This window comes from Neoarius graeffei, chromosome 2, assembly GCF_027579695.1.
Source record: "Neoarius graeffei isolate fNeoGra1 chromosome 2, fNeoGra1.pri, whole genome shotgun sequence".
Taxonomy (NCBI): Eukaryota; Metazoa; Chordata; class Actinopteri; order Siluriformes; family Ariidae; genus Neoarius; species Neoarius graeffei.
In genome coordinates this window covers 114906875-114924931 of record NC_083570.1, presented here as the reverse complement: position 1 = coordinate 114924931, position 18057 = coordinate 114906875, and the positions used below count along the sequence as shown (strand labels likewise).

The window sequence follows — 18057 nt, the reverse complement described above, 5'->3', positions numbered from 1 at the left end:
GAATAAAAAAAGAGATTATATTATGAAAAAAGGATTATGGATATTAAAAATGATAGTAAAGTATGGAAAACACTGAATGAACTAATGGGCAAAAATTCTCCTCAAACACTATCATTTTTAGAGGTGGATGGCAACTTCCTCACTCGACCATCAGACATTGCTAACCATCTTAATAAATATTTCATAAATAAAGTTAATAATTTAAAGAATAATATGCCCCCTATTGACAGTATTAAAATATCTAATCTACTGATTAAAAATAAAATTATGAAGGACAATGTACTTTTAAATTTGATAAAGTACATATAAAGACAGTAGAAAACCTAATAAGAACCTGTAAAAATAAACCACCAGGCATTGACAACCTTGATGGTAAGATTTTAAAATTGGTCGCAGAGGAAATTGCACCTCCCATCTGTCACATTATAAACATGTGCTTTGACAACTGTCTGTGTCCACTACAATGGAAGTGAGCCAAGATATTTCCACTACCAAAAAAGAAGAAACTGCAATTTTCAGAAGCAAACAGTCGTCCAATTAGCATTTTACCTGTACTAAGTAAAATAATGGAATGTGCAATATTTGAGCAAATTACAAACTACCTGTCCTCGAATAATTTAATAACAGATTTTCAACATGCATATCGTAAGGGTTACTCCACAACATCAGCTTTAATTCAAATGACAGATGACTGGCTAAGGAAAATAGATAAAATGAAACTAGTTGGTACTGTTATGCTGGATTTCTCTGCAGCATTTGACTTAATTTACCACAACTTATTGTTGGAAAAACTAGAATGTTATGGGTTTGAGATGTTTCCTTTATCCTTTTTAAGGAACTATTTAACTGATAGGACACAAACAGTTTTCTTTAATGGTTGTGGTTCTGATGAGAGGGCTGTCATGTGGAGTACCCCAGGGGAGTTGTTTGGGACCATTATTGTACACCATTTTCACTAATGATCTACCACTTGTTCTGAAAAATGCAAACATAGGAATGTATGCTGATGACTCAACCATATATACCTCTGCACTCACTACAGGTGAACTAAACACAGGGCCCATACACACCAGGGGCGATTTCTCAGAGACAACAAGGGAAGCCGAGCTTCCCCTAAAATTCTCTCCCCAAACTGCGTTATCTATGACGTTGAATTCTCATTAAAACAATAACTTGCATAACATAATATATGCCCAAGATTGTATTTATGTTCATAACTATCCTGTAACTTATTTGAGTGATGTCTGACGAACTTGCAGTTCGCTACAAGAATCACCTTTGCTGCCAGGCTGTAACCAGCGTTGCCAGATACTGCTGACGTTTTCCAGCCAAAATATGTTCAAAACCCGCCAAAATGCACTTAAAACTGCCCAATCTGGCAACACTGGCTGTAACCTTTCTTATTTCAATAGGCTCTATGCGCTGGCAGCCAGGTTTCTGTTGCAGTCTATGAGAGGGCTCTGAACAGCCAATTTCGGCTAGTTGTTATTGGTTAAAATCGACAAAATCGTCACTTCCAGGGAAGCTGGGCTTCTCTGGGACTAAACGAGACAGTGGGAGGGGCAAGAAGCCGGGCTGATGAAGGATTATTGGAGGTAGTGTTTGAAAGACATGAGGAGGGCAGGCTCTGTACTTCAGCGTCGGCGAGGAACACGGTAAGTATGATCAGTCAGTCCCTAGCGGATGTTGAGAAAGTGTAGTCGTGTGCCAAAGTGCTGTCCGAATTTCTTTTCATATAAACGTTTCTTCTCATTGATTTCTCTGTACATTACTCTGTAAATAAATGTAAATATTACTTGTTGTGCTCCGTTAACTTTCATCCATTCTATCCGTTTGATCATTTGTGAATTCACTCGTTTATTTCATTTGTAGTTCAATCTGGCTGTAGGCTAGCTTGAGCCTTATTGGGATCTGCAATGCTAGCTGCTAACAGAAATTGGTGAAGTCTCTGGAAAGCACAACCAGCTAGTATGACAGGGTCACAGACCATTTTCTGGAAAAGGAGCGGAGGGCGGCGGCACGGTGGTGTAGTGGTTAGCGCTGTCGCCTCACAGCAAGAAGGTCCGGGTTCGAGCCCCATGGCCGGTGAGGGCCTTTCTGTGTGGAGTTTGCATGTTCTCCCCGTGTCTGCGTGGGTTTCCTCCGGGTGCTCCGGTTTCCCCCACAGTCCAAAGACATGCAGGTTAGGTTAACTGGTGACTCTAAATTGACCGTAGGTGTGAATGTGAGTGTGAATGGTTGTCTGTGTCTATGTGTCAGCCCTGTGATGACCTTGCGACTTGTCCAGGGTGTACCCCGCCTTTCGCCCATAGTCAGCTGGGATAGGCTCCAACTTGCCTGCGACCCTGTAGAACAGGATAAAGCGGCTAGAGATAATGAGATGAGTGAGATGAGATGAGATGAGATGAGGAGCAGAGGGCAGAATTTGTGCATAAATAGTCTGCATCATATAATGTTCATGAATCTGAAGTGTGTATATTGTTCAGTAATGTTAAGAGAATGGTGGGCTCTGTGTTATAGGTTATACCTGGGTATAATATTCAAGGTTCTGTGTGTTGCATAGCCTACCTGGTTATGAATTTCCAGACTGTGTTGCAGAAGATGTTCAAGGATGTGTTGCACAGCCGGGTGTTGTGTTAAAGACTCTGTGTTGCATATCAGGGTATGATGTTCAAGGCTCTTCGTTGAATAGCCAGTGATTTTTGGATGTTTGATATTTTTGATTAAGGATATGAGGCACTAGCCTGGCAAGCCAGACTATAACATGAAATGTACAAGCAAAAATACTTTCTGCCACTAGGTAGGGTTGTCTAGTTCACTATGCTAATGGGGCACACCTTTCTATGCTTTGATATCCGGCCTACAGGTTTTACAATGAATACGTAAAATGGGCTTCCCCTGTTTTAAAAACCAGCAGCCGCCACTGATCCACACGAGTACGTTTTTGTTGAATCCTCATAAAAATTTTATTGTTTCGGCCTTGCATCCAGACGGATCTGGCTTTTTCAAGGTGTGAAACTGGTATTTTTTGAAAATGGGTCCCAGAGTGGGAAAATCCTAAAACACCAGATAGCCCGGAGTTGTCTGGACGGTGAATGCGGATTTTTTCAGAAACGATGACGTATAAGCCCCGCCTCTCTAACCTTTAACCTCAGCCACCACTGCTAGACGCGTCATAACAACAACAATGGCAGACTACAGGCTTGTGCTTGTACTGCAGAAACAACTCTCAGAGTTGCGCTGGCCATGATCGTCCGCTTCTCGTGTTATGAGCTTGTTTGTAAACAGTGTGTGACCTTTATACGCATGCTCCATGGCTTCTCTTCCGGCTTTAGTGTATTGGTGTGGCGGCATCACAGCGCCACATACAGGCCTGGCATATATACTACAGCGTTTTGGGTCGTTTCCAGTGAATCCGTGTGGACGCAGATATTTCTGGAAACGACGCCGTGTTTACGGAGATTTTTTTTCAAAATGACAGTGTATTGGGTGAGGCCGCGTACTCGTGTGGACGGGCCCACAGTTTTGAAAGAAGAGTTAAAAGCAATTGTGAACTGGGTAAACAACAACAAACTTGTTTTGAATGTATCCAAAACCAGCTGTATGCTAATTGGTTCACACCACAAAATTAGTAGAAACCCTCAGTTAAATCTGAAAATTAAAGAGGTGTGTATCAACCAAGTGCAGGAGACCAGGCTGCTGGGAGTAGTGATAGATGACAAACTTTCTTGGAAAATACATATAAATAAAATTGTTAATAAAATGGGAAGTGGCATTTCTGTTATTAGAAGATGCAAGGCATGTCTGTCTCCAAAATCAACTAAACGGGTAATAGAAGCTTTAATTTTGTCAAATCTTGACTACTGCCCAGTGGTCTGGTCAAACGCCACAGCAGACATGGTTAATAAACTTCAAAAAGTGCAAAACAGAGCAGCACGCATTGTCCTTGGTTGTGATTTCAGAACAAATGTATTTAAAATGCATAAAATCTCAGCTGGTTAATGGTGAGAGACAGACTATTTTATTCATTATTAATATTTGTAAGAAATGTATCCATATCCAAAATCCTGCAAGTTCTACACAGGAAACTATATTATAGTTCAGACAATCATAACTACACTACGAGACATGCGGCAAGAGGAAACTTTTCACTGCCAAAAATAAAAACAAACTGCAGTAAAAGAACGGTGATGTACAGAGCCATGTATGCATGGAACTTACTCCCCAAACGTTTTGGGTAAATTATTAGGAAAAAAGATTTCAAATTGTTAGTGAAGAAACATCTCTTAAATGGATACATATAAAACTATTTGAATTATTAATTTAATTATTAAATATAGAACGCTAAAATATAGAATAAAATCATACAACAAGGAATAGTAACTAGTAAGTAATAAATAGAAAATACTTTGATGCTAGTTGTAGAATGTTTGGATATGCATTGTATTGAATGTATTATCAGTAAAAGTATATTTTGTAGTTTAATTTTGTTAGTTTCATTTCTTTTTCTTTTTCTATTATGGTACCTTTATTGGTCTGTTTTTAATTTTCTGTTGTAATGTCTGTTGTAATGTATTGTATACTATGTGTCAGAACCCAGGAAGAATAGCTACAGTTTTGCTGCAGCTAATGGGGATCCTAATAAAACAAACAAACAAACAAACAAACAAACAAACAAACAAACCCTTTATCCCAAAACAATAGAAAATAAATTTTTTGATGGCCAGTTAATTGTACAAATCAATGAAGCTAATTTAAGTTTTTGTGCTTGATACATTCCTAAGACTGAACAGAATCACCTCAAGTGACCAAAATGGTACGACACAATGGGTAAGGTCATGGTTTTTTTCACACATTCCAACACTCTTCTAAAACTGCTTTTTACAACATCTTAATTTATCTGTTTTTTTAAGTACAATCATGACATACTTACGACAGATATTATTGTAGCTGAACTTGTGCTGAATACAAAAAAAAGTCATATGACTTTGAAAATACTGCTTAGATTTGTTGAAATTGACAACATACCAAAATCATTAGCGTGCCAGAAAATACCCTCAGACCCCAGAGGGTTAATTAAAAGTCATGCAACTGTAAATAAAATAGTCTGGTTGTACACTGTAGGTCATGTGAAGTCCTTTGAGCTGAATTCTCACAGTCCAAAGACATGCAGGTTAGGCTAACTGGTGGCTCTAAATTGACCATAGGTGTGGATGTGAGTGTGAATTGTTGTTTATCTCTGGGTGTCAGCCCTGCACTGATTTGACAACATGTCCAGGGTGTACCCCAACTCTTGCCCATAGTCAGCTGGGATAGGCTCCAGCTTCCCCTCAACCCTGAACAGGATAAGCGGTGACAGATAATGGATGGATATTTTGCATAGTGCATCTCTAATTTGTATGTGTCTAATGTTTGAAAGTAAATTTTTAACCCAACTTGTGTGTCTACAGCCCACCAATAGAGCAATTTTCCCCCATATTTATAAAGAAGAAATAATCAGTCATACTTGTGTTATACTGTGTTGTGGCCGTTTCAAGGTCAATGTGTTCTTACTACGCCTTATACTGGTGGGTATGTTTGTTGTTATTTGAAATGCATGGTGGCCCATGTTTGCAAACGCATACAGCTGAAGAGAAAATTTCAAGTAATGCTTTTGTTTCATGAAATATTTCATCCAAACACATTGAAAAAAAGTAGACTGTTACTGTCTGACAACACTGTGTTACAGAGCATTTCAATCAACTTTATTTAATCAGAAGTAAGAGACCCATTGAAATTAAAAATCTCTTTTCCAAGAGTGTCCTGGCCAAGACAGCAGCACACAACAGTTTCAGACACAAACATAACATTACACACACAAAAAAATAAAAATACAGCATCTACAACCAGACGCAGCTGTATCAAAGTCATTTAAAATCCCTTAAAAAGTATTCAGTGAAACCAGCTCCTGAAGGTTTAGGGATTTCTGCAACTGATTCCAAGCAGAGGGAGCAGTGTATTTAAAGGCCCTTTTCCCCAGTTCAGTACAGACTTTGGGAACCATAAAAAGGAATAAATCCTGTTGTATAGACAACCCCGATTCCAAAAAAGTTGGGACAAAGTACAAATTGTAAATAAAAACGGAATGCAATGATGTGGAAGTTTCAAAATTCCATATTTTATTCAGAATAGAACATAGATGACATATCAAATGTTTAAACTGAGAAAATGTATCATTTAAAGAGAAAAATTAGGTGATTTTAAATTTCATGACAACAACATATCTCAAAAAAGTTGGGACAAGGCCATGTTTACCACTGTGAGACATCCCCTTTTCTCTTTACAACAGTCTGTAAACGTCTGGGGACTGAGGAGACAAGTTGCTCAAGTTTAGGGATAGGAATGTTAACCCATTTTTGTCTAATGTAGGATTCTAGTTGCTCAGCTGTCTTAGGTCTTTGTAGTATGTTGAGCAGGTGGGTGGAGCACAGAAGCACGGCAGGCCAGAACTGAGTTTTCAAAACTCTTTTATTTAGCTTTTCAGCTTTTACTGACACTCTCCCAGTCACACACGCGCACATACACCCAAGCGTTCTGGTTGGGGAGAGAGCTCCCTTCCTCTGCTCTCTCTCTCCTTATATAGGGCACGGTCACTGGGGAAGACACACAAACACAGGTTAACAGACATCAGGTGCAGTGATTCTGCCACTTACCTTCCCTGACTCCGCCCTCCGGTCACAGACTGATGCTTGACCACGCCCCCGCTGCCACATACCCCCACCGCCTGACTCAGGCTGGGCAGCCGTCCGGCCTGCAGCCGACTCCCCACCCCCCTTGACAGGAGAGGAAGTCCGCCACGACCATCTGCACCCCCAGCCTGTGGATCACCTTGAAATTAAAGGGCTGGAGTGCCAGATACCAATGGGTGGTCCGCGCGTTGGCATCCTTCATGCGGTGGAGCAACTGGAGGGGCACGTGGTCAGAACAGAGGGTGAAAGGGCACCCCAGGAGGTAGTAGCGGAGGGCGAGGACCACCCACTTGATGGCTAGGCACTCCTTTTCTATGGTGCTGTAGTGCCCCTCATGCACCGACAGCTTCTTGCTGATGTACAGCACAGGGCGGTCCTCCCCCTCCACCTCCTGGGACAGAACAGCCCCCAGCCCTCTGTCTGAGGCGTCCGTCTGCAACATAAAGGGGAGAGAAAAGTCAGGGGAGTGTAACAATGGCCCCCCACACTGTGCAGCCTTCACCTCAGAGAAAGCCGGCTGGCATTGCTCCGTCCACTGGACCGGATCTGGTGCTCCCTTTTTAGTGAGATCAGTCAGCAGTCTGGTGATGTCTGAATAATTAGGTATAAACCTACGATAGTAGCCAGCCAGCCCCAGGAACTGTCTCACCCCTTTTTGGTCTTGGGCCTTGGGCAGGCCGCAATCGCTGCTGTCTTATTAATTTGGAGACGCACCTGCCCATTGCCCAAGTGGAAACCCAGATACTGTACTTCCACCCGCCCAATCGCACACTTCTTCGGGTTGGCTGTGAGACCCGCTCGCCTCAGCGACCCAAGGACGGCCCTCAGGTGTTGCAGGTGCCGCGGCCAGTCGTTACTATAGATTATGATGTCATCCAAGTACGCGGCCGCATAGGTGGCATGGGGGCAGAGGACCCTGTCCATAAGCCGCTGGAATGTAGCGGGCGCCCCAAACAGCCCAAAAGGAAGTGTGACAAATTGGTGTAAGCCAAACGGTGTGGAAAAGAGCATTTTTTCTCGGGATAGTGGAGTCAAGGGGATCTGCCAATAACCCTTTGTCAAATCCAGTGTCAAATAAAAGCGAGCCATGCCTAGTTGATCCAGCAACTCGTCAATATGAGGCATTGGGTACGCATCGAATTTAGACACCGCGTTGACTTTTCTATAGTCCACACAGAAGCGGACCGTCCCGTCGGCCTTGGGAACCAAGACCAACGGGCTGCTCCAGTCACTGTGGGACTCCTCGACCATGCCCATTTCGAGCATGGCCTTGAGTTCTTCCCGAACCACCTTTATCTTGTGTTCGGGTAGCCTGTAAGGGCGGCTGCGCACTACCACCCCCGGGGGCGTCTCAATGTGGTGTTCTATGAGGCGGGTGCGGCCAGGCAGGGGCAAAAACACGTCCGAAAATTCAGTCTGCAACTGGGCAACCTCCCAGTTGCAGACCAATATATATATAGGTATGTATCAGTGTGAGTGTGTGTGTGTAAGATGAATATGAGATGACAGATAAGATAGATGGATTATTTGCTCAAGTAATTCAACTTTACCTGTATGAATCAGAACAGGAAAATGAAGGTGTAGGCTATGAATCAGTGCCACACCCAAGACTACAGAAGCTGTCTGCCTGGTAGACCTGTTGTGGATACGGGTGCAACCCAGTGAGAGATTTACAAACCCCATTTTTAGAAAAGTTGGGATATTTTCCAAAATGCAATTAAAACAAAAATCTGTGATTTGTTCATTTGTGTGAAATTTTATTTAACTTACAAAAGTACAAAGAAAATATTTTTAATAGTTTTACTGACCAACTTAATTAGACTTTGTAAATATAAATGAAGTTAGAATTTGACGCCTGCAACACACTTAAAAAAAAAGTTGGGATGGAGGCAAAATAAGACTGAAAAATTCATAAGATATTCAAGTAACACCATTTTGGAAGATTCCACAATGAGGGGTGGTACCACAGACAATATGAAGAGATTCTACATAAGAAGCGTGCACTTTTGTAACTGGCCTGTTTGCCCTGCCTATTTTATTTCGTTGACCATTACAGACTGGGAAGGTAACAGTCCACTTTGAAAGTTCCTGTATGTCCCCAAGTCACATCAACATCTCTTATCTCGAAGAAACAAAACAAAAACAACAAAAAAAAAAACAGTTTTCCATGACATGTCCCTTTTCAACAACTAAGAAGAAGGCACTTTTGGTGGCAGACCACCCAATTTTTAGGTGAGCAAAAGTTTAGGAACAGACAGTCTTTATGTAAATCTGTGTGGCATATTATTGCAATGACATGGCCACAGAGTTTGTAGGGAAGAATTACAGTAGTGGTTTCCTGTTGCCTTCTAGTGAATTATTATAGAGGTTTTCTCCTCTCAACCATTCACACACATGCACAATTTAGAGTAGCCGGTTAACCTGACCACATGTCTCGGGACGGTGGGGGAAACCAGAGCACCCGGAGGAAACACACACAGGGAGAACATGCAAACTCCATACAGAAAGGCCCCCGTCATCCATGAGGTTCAAACCTGGAACCTTCTTGCTGTGAGGCAACAGTAATAACCACTACACCACCTTAAACTAAATAACACTTCATATCTCTTGCTTGAAATAACCATCCAGTTGGATTTTGTGATACTTTTCCAGGCTTGTAGAGCAGTTTTTGTCAGCAGATATTTGTTTTGAGCAAGGCCTTTAACCCGCTCTGCTCCAGGGGGCATTGTATCATGGCTGACCCTGCACTCTGATCCTAACTTCCTAACAAGATGAGATGTGCAAAGAAGAGAATTTTCCCTGTGCTGTAATGTTTGTGACAAAAGTCTGGTAACTGACTTGTCCAGTCGAAAATCTCTCACATTTTTCCCCTTGATGAAGTCCTTTGTTGTGTTCTTGGTGTGTTCTGGATCATTGTCTTGCTGCATTATGAAGCTCCTCTCAAACTTCCAAAAGAATTGGCCTTGCTTTTCCAGTACTTTTGGAGGGAACTGTCGGTCTAACATTCATTCATTGAAGGAAAGCTGAAATCAAAGGGCTAAGCTTGCTCAAGTTTATGAATGCTCTTACCTGAAAAAAAAAACTTCTACCTCAACAAAACAAACAATTAAAAGCACATCCTTTTTTAGGGCATATATTAGGTTCTGAGTTGTTCTGTTTTAACCCTTCAAATGGGAATTATTTTTTAGTTCATTTCAAATGATGTATAATTTTAATCTAATCAAACATTCTGGACTGAACTTACTGCCACAAGTGAGTCAAATCTCTTTGACTGTTGTTTCTATGACTGTAAGTTACTGTGGTGTGTACGATGTCTATAAGGAGAGGTAAATACACTTCATATGGTACTGCGCACAACAAATACATGATACATATCCAAATATGTTGTTAGCTAATTAGCTAGATACTATTAAATGCAGGGAAGCAAACAAACTAGCTTGACTCATGTTACTGAATTAAAGAGATTTGACTCATTTACTCAATTGCTTCAGTATGGACTGGGCAGGGCGGCACGGTGGTGTAGTGGTTAGCGCTGTCGCCTCACAGCAAGAAGGTCCAGGTTCGAGCCCCGTGGCCGGCAAGGGCCTTTCTGTGCGGAGTTTGCATGTTCTCCCCGTGTCCGCGTGGGTTTCCTCCGGGTGCTCCGGTTTCCCCCACAGTCCAAAGACATGCAGGTTAGGTTAACTGGTGACTCTAAATTGACCGTAGGTGTGAATGTGAGTGTGAATGGTTGTCTGTGTCTATGTGTCAGCCCTGTGATGACCTGGCGACTTGTCCAGGGTGTACCCCGCCTTTCGCCCGTAGTCAGCTGGGATAGGCTCCAGCTTGCCTGCGACCCTGTAGAACAGGATAAAGCGGCTAGAGATAATGAGATGAGATGAGATGAGATGAGATGGACTGGGCATGAAAATAAAAGTCCTGAAGTTTTGAAAAACTGTTTTTTTGAAGTACGAAAACCTGTTGCCTCTGTCTTGCTCATTTGGGATGAATTTATAAGGTCATAAAAAAAAAATAAATACAAATGTAAAAGTTAAATCCGTAATTTAGATATTTACTTTTATCCTATCCACATTCACTGGATATGAGCAATCGTGTGCTCTGATTGGCTACTCTACTACTATCAGCACATTCTACATTCTACTATCAGCACATAATACCGTGAGTAGAGGAAAACGAAATGGCGGAGCATGTTGCTGAACCAACCGAGGATTAAATAAAAACTCTACTCAAAAACAAAACCCCCCAAGATACAAAAAAAGCATCAACAATATGGAATAAAAGTATTTGATGGCAAGAATGTATCTTTTTTATTTTTCAATAATTATTATTATCACATTTTTCACAAATTGCAACTGTCATTTCACCGGTTTGTTTACCTTCTAAGCGGAAATGATTTTATTGGACGTTTTGTATAAAGTTTTTATTTATTGAATTTGCAAAAAATAATTAAAAAAAATGTTCTGTTTCTCAAAAACCAGTGGATGTGGATAGAATGAAACAGTTATTCCACTCAGTCTCATCGTACACAGTTTATAGCTGACTCGGTGCTACATGCCTTGTTGGCAATCAGCTCGTGTACAACTCAAGTTCATGGAATAACTGTTAAATATATTTCTCAAAAGCTGATGTAAAGGCTGCATTTTACAAACTCTGTGCTGAAAAAAGCCCCATCTGATTTTTTTGTAAAAAAAAAAACAACAACTGACAACTAATACACCCCCAAACGTTTCACACTGATTTTCAAGGTGTTTCACAGCATCATTCCTCCTGAAATGGTGAGATATTCTCACAGAACACAGGATGTAGACCCTTTAACAAGACAGGGATCTATTAAGCTGCTCTCCATGTTTAATTACTGGTGCAAATGAGAATTCTCTTAAAAATCTCTCTCAAAAACTTTTGTCCACTGCTGAAATGAACTTGTACGCTCATCCCGAGGTTCTCAGTGATGTTTATCAGTGAAGGGAATGCTGAAGAACCTGCCTGAGTCTGTGTGTATGAATGCATCCGCATTGTGTTAGCTTTTACAGCTATTTTTCTTACATTCACATTTCTTACATTTTTTTCACTGTAATTAAGTAATAAATCATCTGCTTTACACAAATTCTTACATAGTTACTCCTCCATGGTAACAACAAAGGAACTGATTTGTTTGTACAAATGGATCACATTATTATTATTATTATTATTATTATTATTATCTCATTCGGCCAACAAGCGATGATTTTATGCCATCACGTGTTGTCTGTCTGTCGTCCGGCGTAGTCCACATTTCATGAAAATCGCTTCTTCTGTCTCTATTCTTCACTGATTTTTATTCTTTTTGGCAGGAAGGTAGATCTGCCTGGGGTGCATCTAGCTTCTACCCAAATTTGCATAATTTCAATTAGTAATGAAGATATGGAGTAATTAATCCCTAACAAGCAGTTTCCACACAAATCGCTTCTTCTTACTCAGTCCTTCACCAGTTTTGACTCTTTCTGGAATAAAGGTAGGGGTACCTAGGGTGCATATAACTTCTATTTGATTTCTCACAGGGCCGGAGTGAGCTACGCCGTCATTAACAGTCTCATTATTATTATTATTATTATTATTATTATTAGGGCCCGAGCACCGTTCAGTGCGAAAGACCCTATTGTTTTTCGAAGGATTATTAGGGTCCGAGCACCGTTCGGTGCGAGACCCTATTGTTTTTCAAAGGCTTATTATTATTATTATTATTATTACTATTAGGGCCCGAGCACCATTCGGTACGAAGACCCTATTGTTTTCAAAGTAAAACAATAGGGTCGAGCACTGTTCGGTGCGAGACCCTATTGTATTTCGAAGGATTATTATTATTATTATTATTATTAGGGCCTGAGCACCGAACAGTGCTCGACCCTATTGTTTTTCAAATTATTATTATTATTATTATTATTATTAGGGCCCGAGCACCATTCGGTGCGAGACCCTATTGTTTTTCGAAGGATTATTATTATTATTATTATTATTATTATTATTATTATGCCGCGTTTGGCCTTATTTGAGGCATTTCCCATGCACGAAAACTCATGAAATTTGATACACACATCAGTCATTGTCATTGCTACTCAGACACAGACTTTTGGCCCCGGGCATGGCCCAGGGACTTCATAGCTCCCCTTTTCCATTTCCCATTGAAATGAATGGGTAGAACTTTGTAATGATGTTGTCATAAGGCCATTTGGAGTGAAATTACACATGGTCATTTTTAACATACTCCTCCTAGACGGTTCATCAAATTCATGTCAAACTTGGCAAACATGATGCCAAGATATTGCTGAAGTTGAATTGCGAAGGGATTATATGTTGAAATATTATAACATATAATATGCCAAGATATTGCTGAATGTTGAACTTGATATCTTGTAATATGATTCTGATACTCTTTAGCCATTATGAGCCTGTCTGGTATAGCGCCACCAGCTGGCCAAGGAAAGAATAGGGTTTTGAATATGTGTCTTTTGACACATGATGAATTTTAACATGCTCCTCCTGGACGGTTCATGAGATTCATGTGAAATTTGTTATACGTGATGCCAAGATGTCGCTGATATTAAATTGCAAAGGGATTTTTGATATCTTGTAATATGTTGAAATGGCCTTATGATTTTAATATCTTGCCACATAAACAGGAAACGTGTCAGAAAGCCATAGTGCATTGACTGTATGGTCGGACACTTTTTACTTCAATAGATATTATGATTATTATGATAACCTGACGCCCAATGGCCAAGCAGGAAATGTGCCAGAAATTGGCAATGCCTTAACTGATTGATCTGACACTTTACAAAATATTGGATATCATGAGTCTGATGATATAACATATACAATTCTGTGCACACTCATACACATACTCACAGTCATATGCATATTTATGCATACACACATACACTCACAAGTATGCACTCACATGCACATGCAACATCTATGAGCACACTCTCTTTCACACACTCTCTCCCTCTGACAAACAGACACACACACACACACACACACACGCACACACAATAATAGCGGAGCTCCAGCGGAGCACCATACCTAAGAAAAAATGGTAAACCCATCCAGTTGATTTTCTGTGGTTTGTCTGTGTACGTGTACCACCAGTCATACACACCGCCTAGTGGCCAGTGTTAGTAATTACCAGTCATACACACTGCCGAGTGGCCAGTGTTAGTAATTACCAGTCATAAACACCGCCTAGTGGCCAGTGCTAGTAATTACCAGTCACACACACCGCCGAGTGGCCAGTGCTAGCCAGTAAAGAAATAAAACAAAAGAGACTGGCTAGGACATAAGAAAATTCTACAACCCAGAAACAGATGGGAGGTCCGCTTTTAAGCAGTGCCTAAATCTATATATTAGTGACCTGCCATCATTGTGCATTTTGTTGCAGACATATGAAAACTCTGCATGTACACACACACACACACACACACACACACACTGCAGACACAGGAAAGCTAAGATGACTTAAGATTACAGCGTGAGATAGAGATAAGGAGGAGACACATGTATAGTTTTGTACATATATAAATGTACATTTTCACACCACAGAAACACACACACACTCACAGTCTTTTTCCGTCTATCTCTCATCCGTCAAGAAGTCATGGCATTTGCAATATGCACATCACCTTTGAACATTTGATGAATATATGACATGTGACTGTTTTGTTGGGTGGCGGGATGTCCTGGGTTGCGGAACCACACATGCGAGGGCCCGTCAAGGCCGCTAGTGGCTTTAATTATTATTATTACTGCATGATGTTCATCACAGTTACTGATGAGTCCAGGGCAGGCTGCAACAAGTGGCCTTAGCATTCCAGGGCTCCTCTGAGGATCCTCACTGAACCCAACAAAACCAACTTCTGCATCGTGAAGGGCTTGATGTCTACATGGATATCCTTTAGATATTTTTCGAGTCCCTCTGTTACACTTCCAAACACCCGTATAACAACAAGGTTAATGACAAATTTCTTCACCTTCCACAGGGCTTTGATTTCTATCACCAGGTTGATGTACTTATTGAACTTCTCTGTTTCTCTACTGGTGATCCTGCTATCTTCTGGGCAGGCCATATCAATGATGTGATATAACTTGCTGCTCTTCTCAATGACAACAATGCCTGGTCTGTTCTGAGGAAACTTCTTATATGTCTGGATTGAGAAATCCCAGAGAATCTTTGCTGTTTTATTCTCAGCTACTGCAACCGGGTTATATTCGTACCACTTGGCTCTGCACTCTAAGTCAAATTGCTTGAGGTCCCAGTGGAGTCCCTTGGCCACCTGATCATGTCTTCTCTTATACTCACACTGTGCTAGTTTAGGGCATTCACAGAGAAGGTGACTGATAGTTTCATCTTTCATAAACTACAGAGAGAGTCATTCTGAGTCTTATCAATCCTCACTTTGATTGCATTTGTTCTGATAGACTGGCTCTGCGCTGCCATTATTAATCCTTCAGTCTGTTTTTTGAGTTGACCCCTTTCAAGCCATGCCCAGCTTTCTTTTAGCAATTCCATCCATCTTTCTGAAGAATTGTCCATGAAGCTCCTTCAACTCTTTCATCCATTCCCCACACTTTCTTTTCTTGAACTCTTCAGTACTCTTGATTGAACTACCGTACTCAGACTTCTACTGGCTGCTCCCAGTAACCTTTCATTGCTTTCATCTAAATAGTTTTCCAATCCAAGTGTCGGTTGAGATCTATTGAGGCCTCTGCCACCTATCTTTCTCGGAAGTTAAAGTCATGATACACTGTCTCTTGGGTGGAAGGCATTGTTCATGTTGAGATATTTTCTGGTTCTTCTGTCTCATATTCTCAGTTCATCTCTGGTCCAGTTTATGAAACTTGCCAAGTATCTCAACAATGAGACAGCCCATCTACTGATACCATTGATACATTACCACCATTAATTTCTGACTGTAACAGCTTTCGTACTTTTTGAAGATGTTCTTTTGACAATCCTGTCATCATTTCTTCAGACTGGAATTCATCAATCTCCAGTATGCTGAGATATTTGTAACTTGACCCATTATTCAGATTCTTGATTTCTCTCTCAACTGATAATGTGGTTCCTTCAGACAAGATCACTTTTCCTCTCTTAATCATGAATTTTGTGCATTTGGAAATGCCAAAATCCATTCCAATATCAGGACTGAAAATGCGGACTATGTTAACCACAGCATTATTATTATTATTATTATTATTGCAAATTAAAGAATTATTACAATTATTATAAAATCCCACAATTAAGAAAATTAACATGAATCCTGTGGTTTTTAACTCACAGTTTTGGGACCCACAGATGGATGGTGTGATGGTCAGATGTTCACAAACCTTTGGTCATATACAAGTATATTTAAAAAAAAAAAAATCTTAAAAAACAAAACAAAAAAACACATGCTTTGTCTTACTTTTACAACCATGTTACTTTTACATTACTATTTTAATAATTGTATTTTTTCTATTTTTACACTTTTTTAACATTTGAGATTATTTTATTGATGCTTTTTTCTTTATATCACTGATATTATTTAGTTTGCATGTTCTCCCCATGTCTATGTGGGTTTCCTCCCACTGTTCAAAGACATGCAGATTTGGTAAAACTCCCCAGCATACTGAGTGCCCGTCCCAAGCCCTGATACATTGGGGAGGAATGTGTCAGGATGGGCATCCAGTCTAAAGCCTATGCCAAATCATGTATGTGGATTCAAATTATCTGCCACGTTGACAGCTGAAAGAAAAAGAAGAAAAGTACTCCACACTGGAAAAACATGTTGAGCTGCATTTCAAATGCATGAATGGTGCTGTATTATAAATACAATTTAAGAAGAAGACACTTTACTTTTCATCAGTAAAATTCAGCCTTAAAAAAATAAGAGAAAGAGTAAAGCATGTCAAAATGAATTAAAGGAAGCACTGTAGTGTAATGGTGATTACTGATGACAATTAAAGAAGTTTGACAACAGAGAGAGAGAGAGAGAGCAAGAGAGAGAGTTAATCGATAATGAAAACCATAAAGATCATAAAACATGTCAAATGAACTTAAAAACAATATGAAAGTAAAATAGAATAGATTGGATCATGACTGATATAATATTTCTTTGTTATTTGTTCTTGGTGTTTGTGGTAATATTAACATTAAACATAATCTAATAAAAATGTGGAATTGAAATATACAATTAAGATCAATAAAGGCGCAAGGAAATAATGCTTTAAAAACAAACAAACAAACAAACTGATCCAAAAATATACTTACCATCCACCAGTTCTGCGTGGGCTCACTGAGCTTGCTGTTGGTCCTGTTCATAAATATTGGCACCCGGCCGTCATAGCGCTCCATGAACCACGGATCCTTCTGCGGCTCCTTCACGCAGCTCGTGCACGCGCACATCTTCGGCTCACCGGAATCGACGAAATCGTGCAAACGAGATCTGAATTCGATTCGGACGAACAGGAATATGAGGACCATACACAGGGGCATGGAAATGACCCAAACCTTCCGTTTCATCATCCAGAGGCAAGGAACCGGGAATATAAATGAATGAAATTAAAATAAAAAAAAAAAAAACCTCTATCCTGTTTTAAACTGGGTCAGTGGGGAAAACTGCTCTGATTTGTCTCGCACTGAGGCCCATTTACATTTATTTATATTTAGGATCCAATCAGCACCTGCATACCTGAGACAATGTTCCTTCTGGTGTCACTCAGGTGTTCTGAAATAGACCCCACCTCTAGAACCTTTAGAGGACCAATCAGAATGATTGGGTTCAAGCCCACACAAAAAATGGGAGGTGGTGAATCCTGAGACTAACGCAGGAGAGGAGGCGAGGGGAGGAAAAGAAGGGAGTCTGGTCAGACAGGTCGAGCTGCATGTCACTATTCAAATGCAAATCAAATCAATTGTGCTAACTGAAAGATACGAGTCATCTCCAACACTGATTTTCATTTAGAAATAACCAGAGGTGGAAAGAGTACTAAAATATTATACTCAAGTACAAGTAGGGGAGAGCGGGGTAAGATGAGCCACTTTTTACATTTTTCATCATAACTACATGTTAAAGCCATTTTTGCTTCCAGTCTACACACCATACCAAATTTCAAAGTGTACTGTTACTATTTGAGCAAAAAACAATTGATAAGCTCTTATGGTTAGAGTGATATTACCTCTTGAAAAAAAAATGTCAAGTGGCTCAACTTACCCCATGCACGGGGTAAGATGAGCCACTGTGTGGGGTAAACTGAGCCAACACAAATCATGTTAGGTTAACAAAGTAAACAACTTTTATTATTAGAAATGCAATCA

At 40.3% G+C, this 18057-nt stretch overlaps 1 protein-coding gene across 3 annotated transcripts in view; it reads right to left on the bottom strand.

The window, feature by feature from the left end:
• Positions 1-17466, bottom strand: part of LOC132882123 (CMP-N-acetylneuraminate-beta-galactosamide-alpha-2,3-sialyltransferase 2-like) — a 52465-nt gene extending 34999 nt beyond the window's left edge. For all 3 annotated transcript variants that reach the window (XM_060915385.1, XM_060915386.1, XM_060915387.1), the window contains exon 1: positions 17011-17466. In XM_060915385.1, coding sequence (XP_060771368.1) covers positions 17011-17265 — 255 coding nt within the window. In that variant the 5' untranslated portion in view covers positions 17266-17466. The remainder of the gene's footprint in view (positions 1-17010) is intronic.
• Between the last annotated feature and the right edge of the window lie 591 nt (positions 17467-18057).